This window comes from Parus major, chromosome 2, assembly GCF_001522545.3.
Source record: "Parus major isolate Abel chromosome 2, Parus_major1.1, whole genome shotgun sequence".
In the NCBI taxonomy this organism is placed as follows: Eukaryota; Metazoa; Chordata; class Aves; order Passeriformes; family Paridae; genus Parus; species Parus major.
In genome coordinates this window covers 80,753,459-80,778,739 of record NC_031769.1, presented here as the reverse complement: position 1 = coordinate 80,778,739, position 25,281 = coordinate 80,753,459, and the positions used below count along the sequence as shown (strand labels likewise).

At 36.5% G+C, this 25,281-nt stretch overlaps 1 protein-coding gene across 1 annotated transcript in view; it reads right to left on the bottom strand.

Annotated features, from left to right (window-relative positions):
- Positions 1-25,281, bottom strand: part of SEMA5A (semaphorin 5A) — a 233,479-nt gene that overhangs the window by 14,351 nt on the left and 193,847 nt on the right. Inside the window, exons 15-16 of the mRNA XM_033519333.1 lie at positions 16,403-16,628; positions 6,418-6,636 (exon numbers count right to left, since the gene is read on the bottom strand). Coding sequence (XP_033375224.1) covers positions 6,418-6,636; positions 16,403-16,628 — 445 coding nt within the window. The remainder of the gene's footprint in view (positions 1-6,417; positions 6,637-16,402; positions 16,629-25,281) is intronic.

Genomic DNA, 25,281 nt, shown 5'->3' with positions numbered 1-25,281 from the left:
ACTACATTCCAAATATGCAATTTAAATAAATTATTTCCATTATTAAGGAATTCAGTGATTTCTGCATCATACAACAAATCATCATGCATGAGAGAGTTTTATACTACCTATCATAAATAAATACTGTATCTCATTAGAGTATCTGACTGCTCTCTTACTCATATTTTTCTTATTCATACTGGAAAACAAGCATGTATTTTTGCCTGAGATAACTCTATTAATACAGTATTATGCAAACTCATATAAAAGAAAGCCATAGGTTGTCTTCAGTGCAGATGAAATATACTGTATAATTTTATAACAATTTCAAGACATCGTATCTTTTATTCAGAACTTGTCTTTTTTTTTTTTTTTTTTTTTTTTTAAATCATGTCAAATAAAAGCAGAAGCTGTTACCCAAGCTTTTTATTTCATATGATATTAAGGCTTTACCATTCTAGATACTCCCTTTTTTCTTGTTTTCTATTTTTCTTTTAAGTGATCTTTGACTAGCTCTAATGAGTGATCAGAGGCATGTCTGCTGCAACATATAGATCTTCATGAAACAGAATTGATTCTGCCTGAGATTATCTACACAGAACATAAATTGTCTGCAAACACTGCCAGTGCATCATTCACTGTAATGGAGGCAGTGACCCCCAACACTTTCCTACTTATTTTTCAATAGACCAGAGTGAGAATTACAAATGCACCTGCATTTGAAATTGCCATCGATCTACAGGTGGCTGAGAACACAGAGACTGATGTGACACCCAGGAACACCATGTTCCACAACTGCAGTGATCATGGCTGTAATGTGTCTTCAGATGTAAAAGGAGAAGTGGGTCTGGAGAAGGTGGGGAAGGACAAATATAATAGACTATGTTAGATTTGATCCTAGTTGAGCTGAACAGTGCGATTGTAACTGTTGGGGGTTTTTTTAGCTGCCTCTAACCTTTCAAGGACTATTGTATCTACCACTTTTATAAAGTCCTCAGAACATTTTCTTTTCACTAACAGAGGATAATAAGGTATCATCATGGTTAAATAAGATCAAAGAAGTGGGTATTTACTGCTTGAGTTTTTACAAGACCTAAATAGAGCTCTGTGGTTTCTTTCATCTTTAAGTTGCTTAGCAACACAGCACCATCTGTTTTTGTGGTTTTTTCCTTTTGTCATGGAGCCATTAATTTCTGCCTCTTATAGGAGGAAAAATACAAAGCAGCAAGGAAAGTTCCAGTCACTACTGTTTCTTTACATAACAATTTCATAGAGATGTTGGACAAAAGAAAGTCATTAAAGTAGTTCCACATTGAAAGATTTAAAGAGTCTTTACATTTTCAGTCAATTTGCTGAAGCTGGTCCCTTTAGGAAGAAGGCTCTTTTTTTGGCTAGGAGGGTGCTATCAAACAGTGCTCTTTCCTTTACAGTAAAGCAAACAACTTTTTGCCTACTGGCCATTGTTGATGTTAGTATGTATATCTTCACTGTAATAAAAAATCCACATGCCATAGGGAAGAGGATGTGCCAGGAAGAAACCGTGTACAGAAATGGGATCTCCTGAGATCCCAAGACAAAACATCCACACAACTGGAGAATTTCCAAGATGCACTTTGGGTTTTACAAGGAAGTGTGGGTAGACACATTGACCTCACCTGCTTTCATGAGAACACAGATGGAATTGCAGACTCTTTTATAAACTGTCTTTTTGCTGGGCAGCCTACTACTCCCTTTCAGACACTTAGGGATCATCCCATTCTGCCTCACTTAGTCTACTGTTTTCTCCCAGTCCTGTGGGATACTGCTGTGTGTTTCAGTGTGGGAAAAGAACAATTTTTACATCATAGTTTAAAAAGGCAAAGTCTTATTTCTGTGATACTTTTTATTCATAAAAGCAATGCTGGATGACACAAATAGTCAAAACAGTGCAATGCAGAAGCACAAGGCAAACAAATTATTCTAAGAAAAGAAGAATAAAAAAATCTATGGGTCCACTTGGGTTTAAGTCTGTAACTGAGACTTTTAAGTCAGAAAACTAACACTTGCTTCAAAGAGCAGTTCATCCCTCCTCTTGCTGGCTATAGAAGCAGCCTAGAAAGATCAGTGCATATTATGAGATAGGCTTCAGGCTCCATTTCCTGAAGTATTTTTTTTTCCTCCTGATTTATGAAGCTACTGCAGGATTAATTTTATTCTTTTAAATACATTCTTGTTTTTTTGTGGCCAAGTATTAGTTTAAAGAAAAAAATAATAGGAGGAAATGAAAACAATAAAGAAGAAAACAATAATAAAAACTAAACTAAATAAAAAGCAGTTGGCTTTAGGGGATGCATAAATACCTTAAATAGTCTCAGGGATTTTTGTATATCTGAAACTCATTACTGTTATTAGCATGTTTAGTGATATATAAATTTATTCAGATCTTCTCAGCTAAAATGTCACAACTAAACTAAACTAGAACTACTAGAATAAAAAACTGAAATTGGTAAGATCCCAAAACATTGTTATGAAGTATCAAAATTTCAAATCTAAGAGATGGAAACTGTCCTTTCCCTCCGATCCTCCACCATGCCCTGAGCAGAAGAAAGAAGACCTGTGGCTTATGCTACTCAGTGGTGCTTGCACAGTTCTACTTTAAATGTCTAATTAAGGCACATCAGCCAAGTGTCCCCATGTCCCTATGCAAAGGAATATAAGAGAAGGCAACAACAAACAAAACAAAACACAAAGGAAGAAAAGTTGTCTTTTTCTACAGAGATAACTGATTCTTCTGCAATACTATGAACTAGGACAGTGTTCTTTAGGTTTAGTTGTTTTATTGTCATGCAAACAGATCTTATACTCAGCAAATTCCTGTATTTTTTTTTTTTTAGATTTGAAGAATTTATCATTCAAACAACATCATCATCTATTTCTCTTCATGATGTAAATATCTTGCAAACCCCAAAGGATAACAAAACCCTGATATGACTGATTCTAGATTCCTTTTATTATTGACTGAAGATTAGTAACTCGAGTAAAACAAATGACAGTGAGCATTCACACATCCTTTCCATAGTTATTGAGGCTGTTCAGCTCAGTTCTTGTCAGCTTAATGCTATTCATATCTCTGAGACATAAAAAAGAGCTAAGACACAGGTTCAAAGCTTAATTTACTAGGGCAAGACAATAGTTCAAATTCTCCTGCCCCTCAAAGTAGCTTAGCCAGATGGAAACAGGACTGAGAACATGCTTTTGCTCTATACTGGCTCACAAACTATTTCTGCAGCTTATTTGGGAGAGTGATATTTAATTGAAGACAAAAATTGTATGAGGGATCATTCTTAAACTTGAACAATACAGACAAATAATTTTCCAGGACCTGGATACAATTTCTGGCACTGTTCAATTTACTATTATATATTCAGCTTTCAAATACTATGAGCAAAAGGCTCAGTGACTGCTACCAATCTGCTCATCAGTGGACCATTTACTACTGCAGAAAAAATACAGTTTCTCTCTCCTCTTCAGGCTTAAAAAAGGTTTAATAGAACTTACTGAAGGCAAAGTCCAGATAACTTCAGTAATTCTTTGAAGTTCTCGAATCCTGCATTTAGCCATCAATTTCTGTTTATTAATATATTAATAAGTATATTTAAGATGCTGCAAGTGTTGCAAGACACTTAACCAAACAGGGTAAACTTGTACACTTTGATTGCTCCATGGGCTTTTTCTTTGTTTTAGTCCTTCAGAGCATTAAGAGAGGATGACACAGCCCAGATTAATTCACTGAGAAGTATAAAGTCCTACTGACTTTCAGCATGACGTAAACACCACTTAAATACCACTCAGTATATTTCTCTATCACTCCCCATTCTCAGCAGTTTACATCATGAGGGGTTGATCCTGCCTGCAATAAGCAGAAGAGGAAGCAAAGCAGAACTGAGCTTGCAGTGGCAGAAAGGGTTCTTTATGGCTTCCATCACGCCTCTGCCTGCTAACCAGAATATTTCTGGAAGTATAATGACTGGGCTGGAATGTTACTAAAGGGTTCTGTACCAGAAAGGAGCATGTGAAGCTGTTCTTACCCTGAGGGAGCTCAGGAAAATCTTAGACAGCAACAAATTCTTTGCTGCAATTTTAATTCTAGTACTAGGGAAAATACTTTCAGGTCAAGGTCAGAACAAAATCCCCTCACATTACTTAGCCCTTCCGTCTCTTTCATTAAAAATTAAGAGAATTCAAATTTATTGGTGTGCTTCTCCAGTAAGAATTTACTTCCTTCCTACAAGTTCATAATCAGGTCTAATTTATGGATAAGCCTTATTCTGCAATAATATTTTACTCTCCCATGTCTCAAAAAAATAAAAAAAAATCAATTACATTTAGTTCTTGCAAAGTTTTCCCTTCAGATTTATCTGAGATCTGATTTAGTCTCCTATATTTTTTTTCTTAATTACTGGCAAACAGTATTTCTGTAGCTGAGGAACTTTGTGATTCCTTGTTGCAGGCTTTGATTTATCTAAATACTTCATTCATTCTCTACATCTTTATTCAAATTTGCTTTGCTCTGAAAAGAAAAATAAAACTTGTCTCTAAATAAAATTATTAGATAGATTAGGGCACCACTTCTCACTTCAGAAAGGTCCACCACACTTTATATCAATTCATCTTTTAAAATATTTTCAAATTCAAAGTGCAGTTTTAACTTTCACCTTAAAATTAATGTTTTTTAGTCTGAGGTATTGTTTATCTCATAAAAAACTAGGGCCTCTACAACAAACTTGTAAGTGTGTTTTAGTGGCTAAAACAATTTCTTTCAAAAATGTAACAGTGAATAGCTGCAGAGCTTAATAAAAATACCACTTTTGAAAACTTTTGACTTAAATTTTAAAAAATATCCCCAAATATTCAAGACAAAATTTAATTTGAAAATCAGCATCAAGGGCTGAACCACAAATCTAGCCCCATTATATAGATAATTTGTGTCCATTTAATGAATGTATTTCAGTTACTTCAGTATGGTGATACAATCAGATATCTCAGAGCTTGTGAGCAGAGCTGGTACTTCATACCACACCACACCCATACTTCCAAGGAAGCTCAAGGCAATGTCCTATATTCTCCCTCTTGCAAAGGGAGACATTCTGTTTGCAAGGGAAGCAGAAGCCAATAAGGAATTGCTATGTTCTAGGTTGATTCACCTATTGCATACATCCCTGGGAACGTTTGTCCATGTTGGTAAAACAGTCTTCTAAATCTTTGGCTTAATAAATTACTGCCAAACTATTTGAACAGTACAGTTACATGAAACAGAATTGTTTATCATTTTATTATTCTGGAAAAAGTAAAGCCCTATGATTCCATACTAATGGGAACTAATGAATCAGATAATGCACTAGGGTTGTGCTCACATGGAGAAGACTTGGACCACAATTTCCTAATTGTCTGAAAAATGCTGGCTCTCTGTTGGTTGCCTTCCACATCTCTTCAATAAAAGAGAGGTGGAACTGATCCAATACAATAATTGATACAATTAAATTGTATACTTGATACAATATTGATAATTGATACAATAAAAGAGGTATGAAAGTTTATTTCTAAATTTACTTGTTGCTGCTGGAAATAATTGAGTCTTTCAGTCTTCCTTCCTTCTTCCTCTCTGTGGTTTCCTATCCTTGAATGCTCTCTTCCTAAACCAATAGCACCTTCTTTTCTTCATGTATTCTCCTATATCTTTCTCCTTTCTTTTCTCACAAAGCCTCTGCAAAGCTCAAAATCATTTCAGTTTGAATGTCTGTTTTATGAAGGGTGAGACGTGACTGAAACCAAGATTTTTTTCCCCCTAGGTCAGAGATACAACAATGATTTTTAATCCAGAGTAGTTTTGTGTAAACATATATTTTACTTGTAATCATTTTCATAAAATCATAAAACAACTTTAAATTAAGGAGAAACTCAAGATTCCAAGAACAATCTTTATGGAGTATTTGGATAACCATCTAATTTGGTGATCAGTTATGAACCTTATTTGCTGGTGGCTCTATACTAAAAAGCTATAAAAGATTTAATGCCAGCAACCACTGTGATGACAATGATATTTTGAGTTTAAATAAAAACTAGGACAGATTTCTCATATCTTGCCAGAATTATTATGTATTTTTTTTTCTCTATAAGTTTACATACTAAAATTATATTTTTTCAGTCAATCTCACAAGTGAAAAAAGACATAGCTGTTAATACTATGATGATATTATGATGATAAATGTATTGACATCACATGGAAATATTACCCAAATCCACTTATATTATAAAAGTAAACTTGAACTGCAATTGATTTAAGAATGAAAACAAACCCAAAACTCACCAACTAAAATAGAAGAACTCCAAACCAAATATTGCAAAACCTTGAAGATGAGCTATTTTATTTTCACTTCTTTAATTACATTTGAAACTTACCTGGGCAAGGTAAAATGTTGCATTCCTGGTACTCTAGAGATGGGCCAAGGCAAGGAAGTCCCCCATACTTAGGCTCAGGATTGCTGCAGACCCGTTTGCGATTCCGGATACCTCTACTGCAGTCACGACTGCACTGAGACCACGGAGACCAGGGTGACCAGGCACCATTGATGGTATGAGCAGAGTATCTTCCAGAATGCAAGAAGTCCCCTGACAATCCTAATAAAATAAGGATTGAAAAAGTAATACTGAATTAAAACAGTATCTCACTCCAAAACAACCTTTTCCTCTTCAAATTTACTTCTGGACTTCTAATAGCAAGTAATATGAACAGGAGGGTTTTGTCCTTTAGTTTCACAATCACAATCTAACTTTATTCTCAAAAATCTGTTCCATAATAAAAATTTCATAATCACTTACACAGAACTACAGTGAAGAGTTGGATCCAAGACTTCAGTTAAAACTTTACGGCTGCATTGACTCAATGAAGAATGATAAAAATTATTTCTCTCTTGCACAAGAATTACCATCAGAAAATCTCCAAATATATTACATAGACATAATTTCTTCTGTTTTACAGGAAAAAGGTGACAAAGGACACGGGATTGAGCTTCCTGTGACCACTCATCTAGCCAGCTCTCCTGGTCCTCCTGCAGGACTCTGCCCACTCAATCCACCCAGCCTTCACTGCTCCTGGTTGTGCACAGAGGCTCATGGGTATCCCATGCACTGTACATGCACTAACCATATTCAGACTTTAGATAGTGTCCACTAATAATTCCATAAAGTCTAGCAAAACTGTCCTTTTGTGAAAAGCAGTGTTTTGCCACTTTAAGAAACAGTTTATTTTCCACTGAGTTGAAGTGTTCAAGGCCACATATAAGTTATGGAAATCAGCTTTTTGAAGACACACATACACATCTGCCCCATAGAAAATTCCTTTTTAAAATAATCATCTGGCAAGTGGAAAACATATTTCTAAGTTTAGTACAGAGAAAAGGCATTAGATTGAACAGCAAAGGATGAAGTCTGCAATTTATCGGTGAGAGGGGACACACAGATCTTCTTCACAGCATTCAACCAATAGACCTGGATATAGTCCTGGGTGAAGTTCTAATAATCTGCAGCTCATTTGAGTACCTCTGTCACTTTGAGGCTTGGTCCTGCATGAGAAAAGGCTCCTTCCGCTGTACTAAGCACAAGACCAAAATCACTCTTGAGCTGTAGCCTTACCTCTAAACATCACTACTATGCATCTCCACCAACATTACTAGGATTTCCTATTGTTGCCAAAGCAGTTCACCTTTCACAGTGGAAACTCTATGATTGATGGGCCAATAACTGCTGCTTTTATTGCAAGTACTTATTTAAGTAGCTGTGATGAGAGAAGGTCCTGTGAATGGTACTTCAGCCAGCAGAGGATGTGACCAGATATTGCGAACCTAAGATGAACTGTATCATCAACAGTGGAGAAATGCAGGGGATTGTTTGCATCTCTAACTGCAGCACAAATTTCTATTCTTAAGAAATTGTTTTGTGCTCTACCCATAGGCATAGGCACTGTGGAAGTATGAAATGGAGATAAAGGATTGGAAGATTTACTGAACAATGCCATGAGGACACACAGAAATAATACTGTGAAGAGTCTGCCCAACAGCAGTTCTGCACTGAACAGGATCAGCATTCTGCATAAGCATGATGAAGGAGCCTCTTATTTGCAGTGTCCACCCTATTTCTATCCATGATTAGGGCATTAGTAACACTGCTTAACTTCTTACCCAAGAAATACATTCACAGTCATCTCAAAGTAGAGGAGGGTGTGCATATTTTTTTTCCAACTTGAAAACATGCTATTGCATGGAATGATGATGCATTGACACAGAAATACTGGTAATAAGAAACTGGTGAAATGAATAATAAAACAGCAGAATTGCAAAAAAAATTTACTAAAACTGGATAAAAATTTTCAGGAATTTTAGAGGGTAACTATTTCTCTCACACTGAACCAGATTCTATTACACAGATATTAAAAGCAGTATTTCAAAAAATATAATACATATTCAAATGCAAAGAAGGGAGCAAGTACAGAGAAACAGAATGTGAATAATGATTACAGGTCCACTTTCATGTTCTGTAACACCTTTTTTTTCAATTTGGTATCACTCTGGTCATGGAAATTCTCAACTTATGTACACAGTGAGCAGTGAGAACAAAATAATAGTATATTTTATACCAGAATTCTAAGTCAAGGATTTTTTTAAAGTTATTAAATTAAGAGCAGTGCAAACAGTGAAAAAAGTATTCATCAGACTGACAGTCATTCCATTCATAAATCACTGCAGGGTATATCACTTCATAAGAATACTAGAATATTTTGAAGATATTTTTGCAGGATATGTGTAACTTTTTAAGTCCTGAGGGAAATGTGTGACCTTATCTGACATTATGGTATTAGATTTCTTGTGAATGGGGACTGGGGAGTGGAATCTTCTAAGGGAAAGCTCTAAGGTAGTTTAGATCTTAAACAGAAAAATATTCCAAATAATCTTTTCAGTGTGGAATTTGGTCTGCAGCAAGTGTGCCCCTGAATTTTCTTCTTTCCAAAGCATTAAAAAAATTATTATAAGGACTAGTCTATTCACAGTTTTACAGTAGTTAATACAGTGTTCATAAAAGGGCTTTTAGAATTTTCTAATAACTACACAATAAAAAATTAACATTATGTCATTAACAGCATGGAAAGTGACAAGATCAGATGCATTCTGGAAATACTATTCTATATATCCCTTGAACAACGTTACAGCCTTTTACAAAGGGGGACAAGGGGACAAGGTGCACAGATGAGGGAAGAAAAGTGGACATTTCTTATCTCAACTTGAGCATGGGTTTTAACACTGATTCCCATAACTTCTTGCTAGACAAGTCAACAAAGTATGAGCTTGATAAGTGGACAGTGTTGAATAAGTAGAATGTGTTGAAAACCGGCTGAGCAACTAGGCCCAGAGGAAAATGATGAACCATTAAGAGGCCAGCTGCAGAAAAGTTGTGAGGTTCAATCCTGCTTAACACTATCATTAATGACCTGGACAAGTTTGCCTTGACTCTGAAGACTGACTGATTAACCAAAGGGTTGTGTCACACTTTGACAAAGCAGAGAGAAACCTCATGGAGTTCAACTGGGGAAAATGCAGTCTTGAATCTGCACAGGACAAGCCCATGCAATCATACTTTGAGGGCAACCACCTAGAAAGCAGCTCTGCAGAGACAGATTCTGGGGTTCTGAAGGACAGGAAGCTGAATGTGAGCCTGAAATGTGCCCTTGTGGAAAGGAAGGTGTTTGGGTTACATTAGGAAAAGTTTTTCCAGAAGGTTAAGGAAAGATTCTACCCCTCCAGTCAACACTGGTAGGGAGCCCATCGGGGGCTCTGGAACCAATTCCTGAGTTCTTCAGCTGAGAAGTCCCGTTTATTAACTGAGGTGGTAGAGGGGATGGGGAGCAATATAAAATTAATCAAAATATTACATTGTAGCATTTGTTCAAGCAAAAATTCTTCAGAAAGTAATACAGAACCAAGTCTTAACCTTATCACAGTTTACATCAAATTCAACAGGAGAAGGCATAAATAGAAAAGAATCTTTCAGAGCAAGTGGTACAAAACTGAAAACTCCATCTTGTCTCATTAAACTGTGGTTTTCTTGCTTGCTGCTTCTGTTTGCAGTTTGGGCCATTTTCAGATTGTTCTATCTCCAACTCCAGGGACAGAAACCAGATTGTCCCACCCAACAAAATCCAGCATTAAGCTGCTTTTCTCAGCTTACTGCTCCCATGATAAATATATATATAGCCAAAGCAGGATGCAAAGGCCAATGCCCTTGGCATGGCAGCAGCAAAGGTCTAGTTGCCAAAACAAAATCTTGGTCACCCTTATTTAAAGGCCATCTACAGAGATAGTTGTAAAAATCTGTAAAGAGAATTATCAGTCTGCATCAATAAACTAATGAATAGTTTTCCCAAGACAGACAGAACATCTGTAAGTCAAATTCTGATCCAACCTTTATGACACATTCATTAACAGTAAAATTACAGAAAAATTAATACTGCTCTGCTGATTATTTACTTATTGCATAATGCAAATATAACTGACAACCATTGCTCAATTAATTTACAAAATTCTGATATAAACCCAGATGATTTGATGATATATAAGTAAAGTTTTAAAAGTTTTTGATTGAATTAAAATAGCTTCATAAATCCACAAGTAATGAATGACATGTTAACATGAAAGTCACCTGCCCTGACTGGCACAGGAGAAAAAAATCGGCCCTTTCAAAAGCCTGTAATGAGACTTTGGCAGGCCTGATTCTGCTTGAAAACAGAAGCACTCTCAACCAAGTTCAATTAATTTGCCTTAAAAGTGAGCCTCTATTAAAGCACATAGACTAGGGAATAATAATTCCCTAGTCTAGCCTGTAGCTGAGTAATACAGCCCTAAGTAAGACAGAAGTAGACATGACACCTGATACATTATATTATTTGACTGATTTGTCCTCCAGTTCTGACCTTACAAAGAAAATTGAATTATTGAAGCAGTCTAGGTTAATGACTTTAGGAAAAGATAATCTGAAGCCAAAATTCAGATTCTGATCCTGAATCATTTCTAAATTACAGCATAAAACACTGCTGTAATTTAGAAATGATCCTGAATCATTTCTAAATTACAGCATAAAACACTGCTTGAAGTGCAGAGGTAACAAGGATAAACAAAGATTGTTTCAGAGTTGTCACTTTGTAAAGATAGTCTGCTGTGGAGGCCCAAGGGCCAATGACTAAAATCCCCATCCCTCAGCCCTGGAGAGGAGGTAACAAATAACACGTCTTGAGGTTGGGGTGAGAGGCCTCTCTCCCACACATCTTTGCAGTTATATGTTAATGAATTGTTAAGTCTGCTCCCTTACTGATTTACCAAGTTTATGTCACCCTGTTCATCCCCCACTTACCTTATGTTCCCTAGAATGTTCTCCCTTCCTCAATCCTCATTGGCCCCAGTTTGCTGCAGTCCTCCACCCCTGTTTTCCTGTTGGTTGTTCCTGTCACTAACTCCACCACTGCACCATTTTTCCCTCCTCCCATTGGACCCTGACACTCCAATCTGCCCCCTCCACCCAGTTTTCTTTGTCCCTGGACCCTCTTCAGTGAATAAACTTCCTGGAGCGCCAAACAAAGACCCATCCCTTGTCTTTCATCTACCTAGAGTTTTTGTTGTGCACTCTGGGCTGAAGACATGCTGGTTACTCTCAGGCCATGTTGTTGTGTGACGCAACAGTCTGCAAGTTATTTGACAATATTATTGAAGCATAAAACTTATATATTCAGGCCTAAATACCTATAAGTTATAAAAACTATAAACTTTCAAAACATAGTAAAATTGAAATAGTAAAATGTAATGGCAAACATTAATGCAATGCAAAGACAGCATATTTAAAAGACCCAAAGAGTATGCAGATGGAGGATATCATGTTAGCATGATAACTTTATTTCTTTTATATAGCTTTTCTGTGTTTAAGTATTTAACCCCAAAGTCCCACTGAGTTGTGCTTTGTCAAGCAAAGTTGAATTTGTCATCAAATTCAGTTCTAACTTCCAGAATTCATTGTTCTTACACAGCATACCAAAGCTTAGCTTCAGTATGACAGTATAAGCGGTAACATCTCAAAATGTACTCCTCCTGACTACAGAACATTCCTGATTATCAGCACATGTTCTATTTGTAAAAAATTCTGAATGCATTATAGATTTCCTGTGGGTAACACAAGGAAAGATTTAATCAAACTTTTCACAACAGATCATTGCCCCTAGAAGAGTAATTCAGACAAATTCACATCCTGCCTTCAAAAATAACTATTATTACGAGATTTGAGATAGAGGAAGCAGCAAGAACTATGAATCTAGGTGCAGATTTCCAGGTGTCTGGGGAAACAAACAAACAAAAGACTCCTCAAGAATAAAATGACTGAAATTAGAGCTATTGTCTTTGTTAATTTTTTGGAAGTTAACCTGGTCTAACTCTGGCCATGTCAAAGTCAAGTGTCTTGTCTAAGCCCACCATTGCTGTCTGCATTGTACACCATGGCAGTATCTATCTCCAGAGGGTGAATTGCACCCATTATATCCAATGCTTATCTTCAATGGATCCTTCATTCTTCAGGGTGCTGAAGCTCTCTCTGTACACTGCTACAGAGTCTAGACTTTGGTAAGATAAATTCAACCTAGTACTAACAGACAAACTCATACTTTCTGAAATATTTATCTGTGGGTTAAAAAATTATGTTTTCAATACAATTATTACTGTTTATGTATCAGATAATCTTACAGAGAGTCAGCATGTTTAACGTAGATATTTAATATGTTTCATAAACACATACTAAAGACTAGGGTAATGTAATTTCTAGATTCTGGATGCTGGATTTTACAGACAGTGCATTAAAATGTACAACAATGTACACAATCTCTTTCAGTTTATTTGAAATAGCTGTCTCTTTCCTACCTGAGCACTATAGGAAAACCCAGAGGCAGGGAACAAGATTTATTTTTCTTCCCTCTTAATCAAACTTCAAATCAGAAAAGCATGAATACAGTCTGCAAATACTACTGCTTACTTGATTGAGATAGAAATCTTAGCACACTCAGGAGGAGTCTAGTGGGTTTCTGGCAAGAAGTTCTATCTCTAAGCTCAGACTGCAAAGTTTGCTTTGCTAGCATCTGACAGTGAAACTTTATTCTGTTTAACATGGTGTGACTATGGGAGATTACAGGCAATGAGAAGATTTCTAACAAATGGCTCCTATCTGCAAGGAACAGAGAACTGATCTCTGCAGAACACATCTTTGGTAATGAGGTATGCCAAGCATTCTGTGCAAGAACTTACCTTTCTGTAAAAGCCAGAAAATTGCGACAACTCAACATGGAGATAATGAAAACAATGTTTCACAGTATCCAGGCTCCTGTCAGGTGGAAGTAAGTTACAATGTTTTTCTTGCTATCTAGCCAGAAATGGTGAAGGTGTCTACCACAATTCATGGTTTTCCACTCTCATGACTTCCCTCTGTTTCAAAAGATACAGCTCTCTACATGACTCTTATTCATGTATTTTCTTCTAGTGAAATCAAGGAGCAGTAGTGGTGGTGTGTTGGCCCACATCTAAACCTGGGAGCAGGGAAGTGCTCCTGAATCTTGCAGTTTAGATGCAGTCAGCAAGTTTCATCTCATCAGTAAGTCAAAATGGTGCCCCCTCACCCCTCCCTCAACAAGTGATCCACTCCATACTGTTCTGACATCCATAATCGAAAATGGCTATGCAAACAGCCTCAAAATAAAATGTGCTATTTTCACCAGAAGTGTATCGTTTCATTCGGCCACTTGGAATACTGATTGAATTTCCCCTTTCATTACAGGACAATTAAAAACTCACTGGCCAAAAAGAATCAAAGAATGACTTCAAATTAATGACAAAGCCATAGGGGCACTCACTAGGAAGAACAGACAGATGCATAATACTTTCTGCCCTGTCAAAGTACTCAATAAAAAGTGCTTAAATATTCAGTAGTTTTGGAATTAGTCAGCAAAAAATCCTTCACCCAGATAAATATTTCTATTACTATGCAACAGGGTTGGGGCCATGCATATACATTGCTCCAGTGACGAATTATTTCTAAATTAATCATAGCAGCAGCTTCAGCAAGATGCAACAAAAAAATTACAATGTCAGGAAATTCAGGAGTATTCAATGTCAGTATTCAGGAGTATGTTCAGAAGCAAAAAACCCAAAAAAACCCCCCAAAAAAACCCAACAAAAACAAAACAAAACAAAACAACCATAATTTCAAGCTGATCAAGCAAAAAATACACCTGAACCACCATCCCTGCCCCCATCACTTGCACACTGAAAAAATGCTCTATTTAACAAATTGTAGGGTTTATTATATTATTAGAATATTATAAATATTCTATTTATAGAATAGAATAGGTCATATTATATTATTATATAATTAGATAATAATAAAACAATATACAATATAATTATTGTTACTATTAATAATATTATTAATATTATTAATATTACTACTACTACTACTACTAATAATAATAATAATTTGAATATTATTAGATTCTGCAGGAGTCAACTTATGCATCCACCTCCAGGAGAGGTCTTATATGATCATGACTTCAGAGGTGAGAGAGGTGTCTCCATGTCAAGTTTAAAATTCTTGCAGCAATGTGATCTAGAACAAACTGTCTCTTCTCTTGTTTGCCCTACTGACCTTCTCTCTTGTCATGCATTGGCTTCTTTCTTACATGCTGCCATTTCAGCTGTCAGACCAGATTATATTTAGATCTTCTTGTAGCTTTACTTCTACTTGTGATAACTTTCCAGTCTGCACTACCTTAAGAGAAAAATATTCTTTCTCATTTAATCTCATGAAATTTTAAAAATGTATCATCCATGTCTAAGTGCTGGAAGACAGCAAAAAGCAGCAGCACAACCTTGAAGTCTCATTAAGGACAAGTGATAGGTCATACAGCAATCCTAGCACAGCAAAATCTTTGCTCAGTACGAGTCTGAAATTTAGTTAGAATGAAAACAGAATAGAAGAAATACTTGTGTCAACAGTTGCTCAATGCCAAAATTTGCCTTGCTATGCAGACCTAAATGAAGCCCCAACATTTGACACTGTAGATTATCTGAAATGGGAATGACATAGAGCAGAAAACTAAGTTTTACCATGGGTTTTGTTTTATGATACTTCACGACTATATATTTCTTAAAAAAATTACTAACATCCTGCCCCCCTCCAAAGAGACACAGATGCCAATTGAAACAATAAAGGTTTTGTACAAGATGAAGGGGCTGGGGGGGAGAATGGAAGTTTCTAGCATATTATCATAGAAGCCAACTCTGCAGCCTTCCCCACTACCAAAACCTTGACATATAACCAAGTACAGGCAAGAGCTTAAAACTGACTTTCACAATAGTTGGTCTGTCTGAAAAATACTAAGAATTAGAAAGTCCAGGGACTCAGAAACTCCTTGTGGAGCCAAATGCCTTCAGTTATGCTTTTTTTTTCAGCTAGCCTGGGTCTTGTGAAGATACAAGAGATTATGTAAGTGGAAAGCTTATATATGGCCTATAAATATTATAATATAATAATAAAAATCAATATTTTTTAGATTATATTACTCAAATACAATACTTTAAAAGACACACTGATATACAATTAAAACTAAATAATTAATGAAATACATTAATAAAATTAGAATGACTGTCACAATTTCTTCTATTTTTAATTTTTTTATACATAGGCAGAACTAGGTATTACTGATGGGAAAAGAAAAAAATTCTGAAACAAATTAATTCCAATTTAAAGTCTTCTAAATTTGAAAATATTTTGAAAGAGTTTGGTATCCAATCTCAGAAATAAACAGAACTTTAAGCTATCAGCAAAAGTACAACATAAACTTTTATAATAGAAATCCAGTTCACAAACTCCTTATTTATTTAAACACCTGTATGCATCTTAAAGTTGTTAATTTCTAACTACTGAGGAAAAGTTCTTCTTAGAATATTCTATATTCTAGAAAAATATCCTGTAAATACATTAATTTTGCATAAATTCGCCCCTAGTAAAAGCTTGGAGGAGTATAAGGGGTAATAGATTCTTACAAGAACAGGATTATTGTGAAGAGAATTAAGATAACCTGGCAAATCTCATAACTGGTGGTGAAAGATACTTGCTTAGTCTGAATGATGATGCTACCTCCAGAAGAACTACAGGCTAGGTTCCCTACTGGGATCACTATGCCATCCTTTTAATTATCAGTTCTGTTACACATAACACCAGCAAGCAGAAACTTCCATGCTGTGCTGAAAATGGAACTGCAGACATGTCACTTGCAGGAGGCATCGTGAGCCTGTGTTGCTTTGCTCACCATCTGTCCAGCATCCACTGGTGCCGTCGCTGGAGCAGTAGCGCATCTCAATGCGCTGCCGTCCCACCTCCAGCAGGTTTGGGTCAGGCAGGCGTGCCTTGCAAGTGTATCGGAAGCGCTGCTCGTAGTGACCACCATTGTCTGAAATGTTCACTGGGGTCCAGGGGGTCCAAGGAGTTGTCTTTTTTAACTCAGGGCAGGTGTTGGTGTTACAAGGCTGATATTCCTGAGAAAAAAAATGTCATCATAAACATAATCATCAAATACGACCTTAGAAACACCCCAGATATCCTCAAAACAGACAAAAAGGCAACCTTTTAAATAAATTGTCTGATATTCTTTCAACATTTTCAATAGCATTGATCATCAATGAACTTTAACTTAAGTCTCAAGCTGAAAGTGTTTTATCAACTTCTATGCAAAGCACAGTACCACAATGCTAAAAGCAATAATATACCAGTACAAATTAGATTTATCACATCCATGAAAACAGTGCACCAAACACTCCAAGTACCATAATCAAGCATATCCTTTATAAATTAATAGCCTCAAGTAAGGTGAAGCAAAATATGCTGAAACTTTTTAATTAAGAAAAATTCTGATAAAGTGCAAGTACATGACACAAACTGGCAAATAATTCCTTGGTAACATCTAGTGGCATATGAATAAATAAAGCACTGTCCATTTTGCATATTGCTTACATACTTCAAAAGGGACAACAAATAAAATATGTTTTATATTACAGATCCTGGCTCCCTGAGGTGCATGTTACTCATAGCTCCAGAACTGCTAAACCTCTCCTCAGAAGCAAATTCCCTGTGAAATGATATGCACTGTTGGAGTCCATCAGGCCCTGGGAAGAAGGATCACCTTAGGTTAGGATGAGCAAAAACTCACCCTCACTTTCCCCTGGGAAGTTGTATGTTAATATTACTAGAAAGTTTTATGGGGTTTTTTTGTTACTATTGGGTGAAATTTGTCACATTTTTTTGCATATTCCTAATCCCTATTTGCTATTGGACCCTTACCCTCAGACTCTGCCCTTAAACTACTTTATATAAGTTATTGTTTCCACTCTGGATCTTGCCTTTTTAGTGCATCCCTATAGGTTGTACAGTTTGTGATAAACAGAGACCCTTTTGTTCGACTAAACATGATGTTCTGTAATGCTATGTTGTGTAAAATCAAGATTATATTGAAGGTTGATACTGACGCTGGCATAATTATTATGGCCTTGCCGAGATTCTTTGAATTCCAGAAAGCCGCCGCGATTAAGACCTCCGAAAGGGGTAGAAGGTCAGAGGAGGAATGAATCTTGCGATCACAAGAGGGCAGAAGGAGACCAGGAAACCCCTGAAGGCTGGAAAACGCAGGCGCAAAAGAACTCAGGAAGATACTCAGCAGAAGAGCCGAACAGATAAAAGGGAATCCGGGGGGGCACGGAGGGACGGCCAGAAGTGGATTGCTTCTTGGTCGTCAGTGCGCTGTGATTTGCTTATTATCTTGCTTGCTATAATTAATAAAACTTTTCTTTAATTAAAGTTTAACACTCTCTCGAGTGTATTTATAACACAGTTTATGTGTTTGTTGTTTTTGCTATTAAAGTACTTCTTTTTGAGTTACTAAATCATGGCTGTCCCTCATTTCACTGCCACTCTTATTTGGACCTCACACTGAGAGTCCCTGAGGTAACACCTGCCAGACCATCCAGGCCTGGCATGCTACAATGCACAAAAAGGAACAGATGACATTTAAAAAACCAATGCAGAATTGCCAGTATTCTCAGAAATGCAGACCTGTCAGTATTCTCAAGCCCCATGATCTATGTCTTCTGATGAGTATCATCATGGTCTGTAGGTCTTGCCTATTGTCGTGATTTTAAAGTAGTAACTAAAAAAATTACTAGAAAACTTACTTATTTCTTGCTGTGAGATATGGATTAGAACAAGAGCAAAACAGGCTTAAAACTTAAAAGGAATAAAGAAAGTTTATTAACAAAACTACAAGAATAAGAACACCAGAATAAGAAAACTCCTTTATCCCCCACTACCCAACCATTTCCTTGTTTACATGACAACATTGAGACAAAAACTTTGGAACTTTGGTGTTTAAACAGTCCCCAGTTCCTGCTAGAATCTTTTCATCAGTCTCTGTAGGGAAACAGAAGTCTTTCTTCTGCTAATCTATGGAGTTTCTCACAAGAAAACTATTTCTGTTTTTCTATTTTTCTGATGCCAGCTGCCTAGAAATCTGTCATCAGATTTTTTCCTCCCATTTCACATCACTCTGAGGTGTGTTATGGGCCATGAGTCTAGGGATGTCATTTTTAAGGATGAGTTATTCAAAGGCAAAAGTTCTTTTCATCTGTCTCTGTGAGCTTCCCTGGAAAACAGAAGTTTTCTCTTTGCCTCAAGTGGCCCCAATTCTTCAACTATTACTTCTCCCCTTCTGTTCCAGCACCTCACTGTATCATAATTACTCCACCTTTTGCTCAAAATCCAAACTTTGAACACTCCATTCCTTCCCATATACTCTGTCATGAATTAAAGGAGTTTTTTCAGAACATTATTGTCTATCTCAATAGCTTTAACAGAAAAATATTTCAGCTTAATTAAAGCATCTCCTTATTATTTACCTCTTCTGAAGCTTAATTCTTTTCTTTACTGTCTCTGATAGTTTATAAAGTCTCTTTACATGTTGATTACTCTCTTTTTCTTTCTCTGGAAAAAAAGGATTAATATGCAAGTCTCATCTGGGTAATGAAAGGGTTAAAATCTTGCCCAGGCTTTGTAGATGGTTCTGTGAACTCTGCCGGAGCAGCAGCTGGAGCTGTCTGTGATGGAAGATTCTTCATGTCTGCTCTGGAGAGTGTGGTCACTGTCTCAGTCCGCCGCAGGTCAAGAGCTTTATTTTTTTCTTTCTTTACTCGGCTGTCTCTGGTGAATTCAGTCACAGCAAAAACTGCAGCCAAGCCAGAGACCGGCCTGGCCCGGCCAGAGCCCAGGGCAAGCCCCACAGGCCCCATCTCCCGGCTGGGAGCTGCGGCAGGCTTAGCCCAGCCCCTGCCCTGCATGGCCTGGGCAGGGGACAGGAAGCCAGCTAAAGCTCAGTTACCTTTCACAGCCAAGAAACAAAGAAACAAAGAAATTCCCAGGCTTAGGTCTTAAGGTGGTGTTCACAGGTTGATCTCACTTTTCAATAGTTAAAACTTCTGTCAATTCTTAGAAATGGCCAGCTGTTGGCCAGGAGACAAACTCCCATCAGCCTCCAGCGGTTTTAACTTCCTTAGGTGTTTCTCTTTGTTTTCTTAAATGCCAGTCTATCTCACTATTCATTTTCCAGAACAAAATGTGCTTCATCTGATGCAAATTCTTTGTAAAATATATGGATTAAGTTAAACAACCATTGAATATCAAAATAAATTCACACTGACAAATTAATAAAGATGAAAAGAAATAGACATCAGTGGGAAAATTTCTAAATTTTCTCTCTAGCTCTTGCCTGTTAGAGAATGAGAAACTGAGCTCTTTCTGAAAAGGAAAAAAAGTTTGTAAAGTTTGTAAATCCACTAATGGAATAATAGAAATAATGGTTTTATCATATAGTGCAACCTCCTTCTTCCATAACCTCTATAACTGGTACCAACATAGTATCAGTTGATACATATAGATATAGTTAATAAGGAGTGGAAGATAAGATTATTGCCCTTTAAGAGTAGAAGATGAAAACAAAATAAACCCAGAAGTGTGGTATACACCTGAGAGTGTGGGATGATTACAGATAACCCCAAAGGTCCTCATTTTACATCAAAAATAACTCAAGAGGTGTCAGAAGCATTAGGTTAATAAGCAATAGGTTACCTGCTCCTCTCTTTCCCATGGTGATAATGTCCTTTTTTTCTTATACTTTCCTCAGTTCACTACCTCTTCTCAGAGACAGTTTAACTCATGAACATACCCAATTAGGTTTAGACCAATAACTTTCAACCCATATTTTAATTTAAAATCTGTGTTGCTATTTCAAATCTGAAAGAAGTTTATTATCTGAAAGCCTCTCTAATTTTTCCATCTGTTAGAGCTGGAAAAGAAATACCCAGGAGTCCCTGTCCCACTAATACAGTGATATACCAGAGAACGTGCCACTGTGTTGAGGATTCTCAATTTCTGAGGCCACACAAAGTTGTGACAATTTTGTGCTTTCACAGTTTTGTGTTACTTCAGAAATAAAGAAATAAAGCCCAAAGGTTTCAGCTGGACTACTCTTGTTCCCTCCTGAGGGCTATGCAAAGTCCCTTCCTACCTTAAAACTTGTCGATCACTTCTATGGCAATCACAAATCATACTCAGGCACCATTTAGGAAAGATGATCTACCTTTCTGGGATCCAAGTGTCAGCCTGGTCTGGTTTCTGTCTCAGAAGGCAGCAAAGAACAAGCAAACTATCTGGTACTAGGTACAACAGGGGAAGTAATTAATCAGTGCCTCCTCAGGATTCAACTCTTTAAATCAGGTATGTTTTAGACTTAGGACAGAACATGTATGACTGTTCTCCTTGCAGCATATGAACTATAAAAAAATAAATCATTAAATCTGCCTTTCTCTCTCCTTTTCTTTTTTCTGTTTTTTTAAGATGACTAGCACTGATGAGTCTATCACCTTCCTGGATCAGCTGTTGTGCTATTTAGAAATCCGCAAAGCTAACAAATTGCAAGTTAATATGAGGCTGAATTTTCCCCTTAATTTAATTTTTCAGTCACTGAATTTTGCCGTGCCTTTATCAATGATGCTGAGAGTGATTCTTGTCCCAAACCTACAAAAAAAATTTCATGCCCAAGTACGCATACATAATGATAAACTAAATTCAACTTATTAAATCTAAGCAGGATTTAAAACCTGATCTCCAGGTCCTGTGCACCCCAATGTCTTCAATTTGTCCTATTTCCTGATTTTCCTTAAGACTGGATACCAAAATATGACTTGGCATTCTAGAAGAAGTAATACCAATACAGCATGCATGCAAATCACCGCATATGTCTGACAGTCTGACTTTAATATTGAACATTATTGCATTATTGCTTTTTCCTTCCACAATATTGTACAAAAAGTCTAAGTAGACACAGTTATCTTTGATAGCCTGTCCTTTTCTAAATCACAGCTTAACAACTACCTCTAGTTTGTTATCCCACACAAGAGGCTGTTAGTATTTGGCAATATTAAAATATGTTTTATTAGCTTCTGCAATTATCTAATATATTAATTACTACCTTACCAATCTTTGTCCTGTTCAAGCTTTACTGAAAATGTCTTATAAAACTGTCTAGACTGTTGATAAAAATGTTAAGTGCTATTGACCCAAGAACTGGTTTCAGGCAGACTCTACTAGATACATCCCAGTAATTTATACCTTCCCATTGATACCACATTTTTCAATTTGTCAATGAACCAACTTTTAATCCATTTAACATTTGTAACATATTTCAGATTTTTGAATCAAATTATTTTCTGTTGCAAAGATAAATGTCTTGGAAAAAGAGATGTGCTGTATTACTTTCAAACATCTTGAAACCCAAACTCTTTTTTATTAGTAAGTAACCTGGAAAAAAAAATCAACCAGTACAGTAGCTAGTACAATGTTTATTTCAATATAGTCATGATAGTCTAAAAGCTTCAGTTCTTCATTTACTATTGATTTTTGTACTGATATTTTTCAGTCAAAACCAAAAGCTACCAGAAATATGAGGGCTTTCTTTATAAGACATGGCATAGAAAGGTGAGGGTTATGTAAAGCAGAATATGTAATTCTGGAAGAATTACAGAGGTATGCAATGAACCCTTTGCCAAATAAATATAGGTAGTAGAGTGTTACCGCTGAAGATGAATAGATCACGCGGACACAGGTCAAGGTGCGGTGAAAAGAAGAGCGAGTTTATTTTTCCCCCAGGATTTATAGGCTTCTTACCACGGCCAGGGATTGGATGGTCAGGATAACACTTTCTCACTGCACTGGCCATGAGAGATATCCATCACAAGACGTGTAACAGAAAGAATGTACACATATCTATGTTTACAGTTACTCTCCTGGGAAAGTCCTTAGAAAACTGTGTTAGCAAGCTCAGAAGTTGAGTTTTCAGGGCGACAGTAGAGGAAGAAGTTAATTTAGTGGCAATATATTGAATGTTGCTTTCCTAATACACTTCTGAGATGAACACATCAGTTTCCTCGCTTCTAGAAAGACAGACTGGCAGTGTTCAGTATGCTTCAGGATGTGTACTCCCTTCTTGCACCCTGACAGAAAGCATTCTCCTATGCTGTTACCAGTATAGAAAAAAAAATATTCCTGAAGAGAGTCTGCAAAGACCGTTGGTAAGTTTTTCCTTTCCTCTTGCTTGCTGCATAGTTTATATGAAAGTTTGACTGCTATCATGCTTGTCTATTCAAGACTGGATAATAACTACGAATGGCTCAGAAAGTTAGGGAAATAAAAGTACATATAGTTTAACCAGAAAATATTTACAGCAGTAAATAGTCTCTCCAAGAGAAAATTCAGAGGACTATCGCCAGAATGGATGACTCCTTGGAGTTCTGGTGCTAAAAATTACCTGGCAGAACCCACTGGCTGCTCTCACAAACAGTGAGTGCTGCACTGCTTTACTGACTACCACATCTGCTGCGGAAGAATCAAAAACCACACAGTGCTTGTTGAGAACACTGATGTGATCTGATGCTGAAAACCCTGGTAAAAGCAGAACAATAAATTTACCCTGAATTACCTCAGATGTGGAAGTGAGGAAAGGGGGAGAGAAAGGCATAGTCCAGATTACACATGGATATATTAAGTGATGCTAGCATGAAGACATAATCTATCAGGAAAGAATCGAGAGGTAAGAGAGAGGGACTATGGAAACTGGTACCTTAGGTTGGTTTATCTTCCTCTTATCACCTTGTCCAATGCTTGAATGATTTACCCAAGAGGGATTTCAAGAATATGGCCCTCTCCAAAGCAATTCTACAAGCTAGAATCATGGGCACATTAATCAAGTAACCACATGTAAGCCTCAGATGAATAAAAGTCTCAGATGGAACACTGAGGTCTCATCTCAGTGGTAAGAAAGAGCTAGAAAAGCAGTGAAGCACTCTGCTTCAATAGTGCTGCTGAGAGGAACAGAGACAGCAGCTGCTAAACTCCACCTCTGACATTCCACAGACTGAAGGGAGAGATGGGGTCAAACTAGTATTTAATATTCCCTAGTATTTTTGCATAATGGAAAAAGGATATTAACATCATGTTTTCTACCAAGTATTATTTAGAATTATTTGGTTATATTATTTTAGAAAAGGACAAGTAAAATGTAGTTTCAAACTAGAGGGGACTATTTTAAATAGCGCTGAACAAAACAACAAAACTCACTGTTTTCTCTTGGAGGACATGGAACTGACAAAATATTTTTTTGCCTCTGCATTGCTACTTTAGTCAAATTCCTAAAAATTTTGAGAATCTCTGAGATTTTTACTCCTAGTTTAAATTTGATGTTAATTAACCAAAAACATGATGCTCTGATATCTCCTTAAAAAACTAGACTGAAATATTACCTACATTTGAAGTACATTTTTTTTCATTAAAACCAGAATTCAGACAGAGTTCTGTTCCCATTTATATGTTTATATTATGGAGAGATTTCTCCTGATAAGCTCTTATTTATTTGATGCATATAGTGTGTCTATGTGGAATGCACTTCTTTAATTCATCTGTGTTTTTCTTTCTCACCTGTTAGTGTGACAAACAAAGCAGCTAAATCAACACTGACAGTGCATTTAAATATTTTCAGTCCAAGAGTTACCTTTTATGATTTTCTTTCAATATATTGTATTAGTTCTCAAATATTGTTTGAATCACCAAACAATCAATAGATTAAAAGGTACTTAGAAATTTTTCCTTTTTGTTTCATTACTCTAAACTTCAATTTGACAAGCTCAAAATAATTCTTCAGGTATTACGACACCAGTAGAAAAGAGTGTTGCTGATTTGTAAGTCAAATGGTGTAGAATGTCTGTCACCTGAGACAAGACAGGGCTGTAAAATATGAGAACCTCAGTCTCTCAGCCATCTCTCAGTCTCTGAGTTTGCGACAGCAATATGTAGTTAAAAGAAAGGATAACTCTCACATGCAAGAAAAAGCAAACGCCAAACCAAATGCAAAAGGGTTATAAAACTCCAGAGAAAAACAGTTCCCATGTAGAGGGGGCCTTGTTTATACATCAAAATGTAAATTTTGTGGAGGACTAATACACCCTCTCTTTCTCCAAGAACCAAAAGAAAGATAAAATTTATCTTCCAGTGTTTGAAAAACACAGAAAAATCACTAACTGAACTTTAAAAAAGAAATAGTTCATTTATTTTTACTACAGAAATGTAAAGTTTTGTCTATTTAAAGAAGCATTATCAAACTAAAACAAACAAATGACAAGTCCATGATCATATTTCTATTTATTCCACAATTTAAAAAGCCAGGTTCTTCAACCAAATACCATTAGATATACCTTAGTTGAGAGTAATTTTGCTGCTACAATACTATGGCAAAAGCATGACATGAAAGAACACTCAAACCCCGTTAATTTCAATCCATTAAAAAAAAATCTTCTACCCTGTAAATTTCAAAGCTATTTGGAAAACAAACCCTAAAAGTATTTCTTTTGATCTATGAGATTTATGAGATCCCCACTGTATTTTAACCACACTTAGAGATACTAATTTGTAGACAGTGTTCTTGCTTAAGTTGATCCATAGAAGTTCTTCTGATTCCACCACTGGAATCAGGACTGCAGAGACCATTGCTTACTGCAGGTTCAATCCTGCAGCAATGTAAAGTAGAAAGTTGTGTCC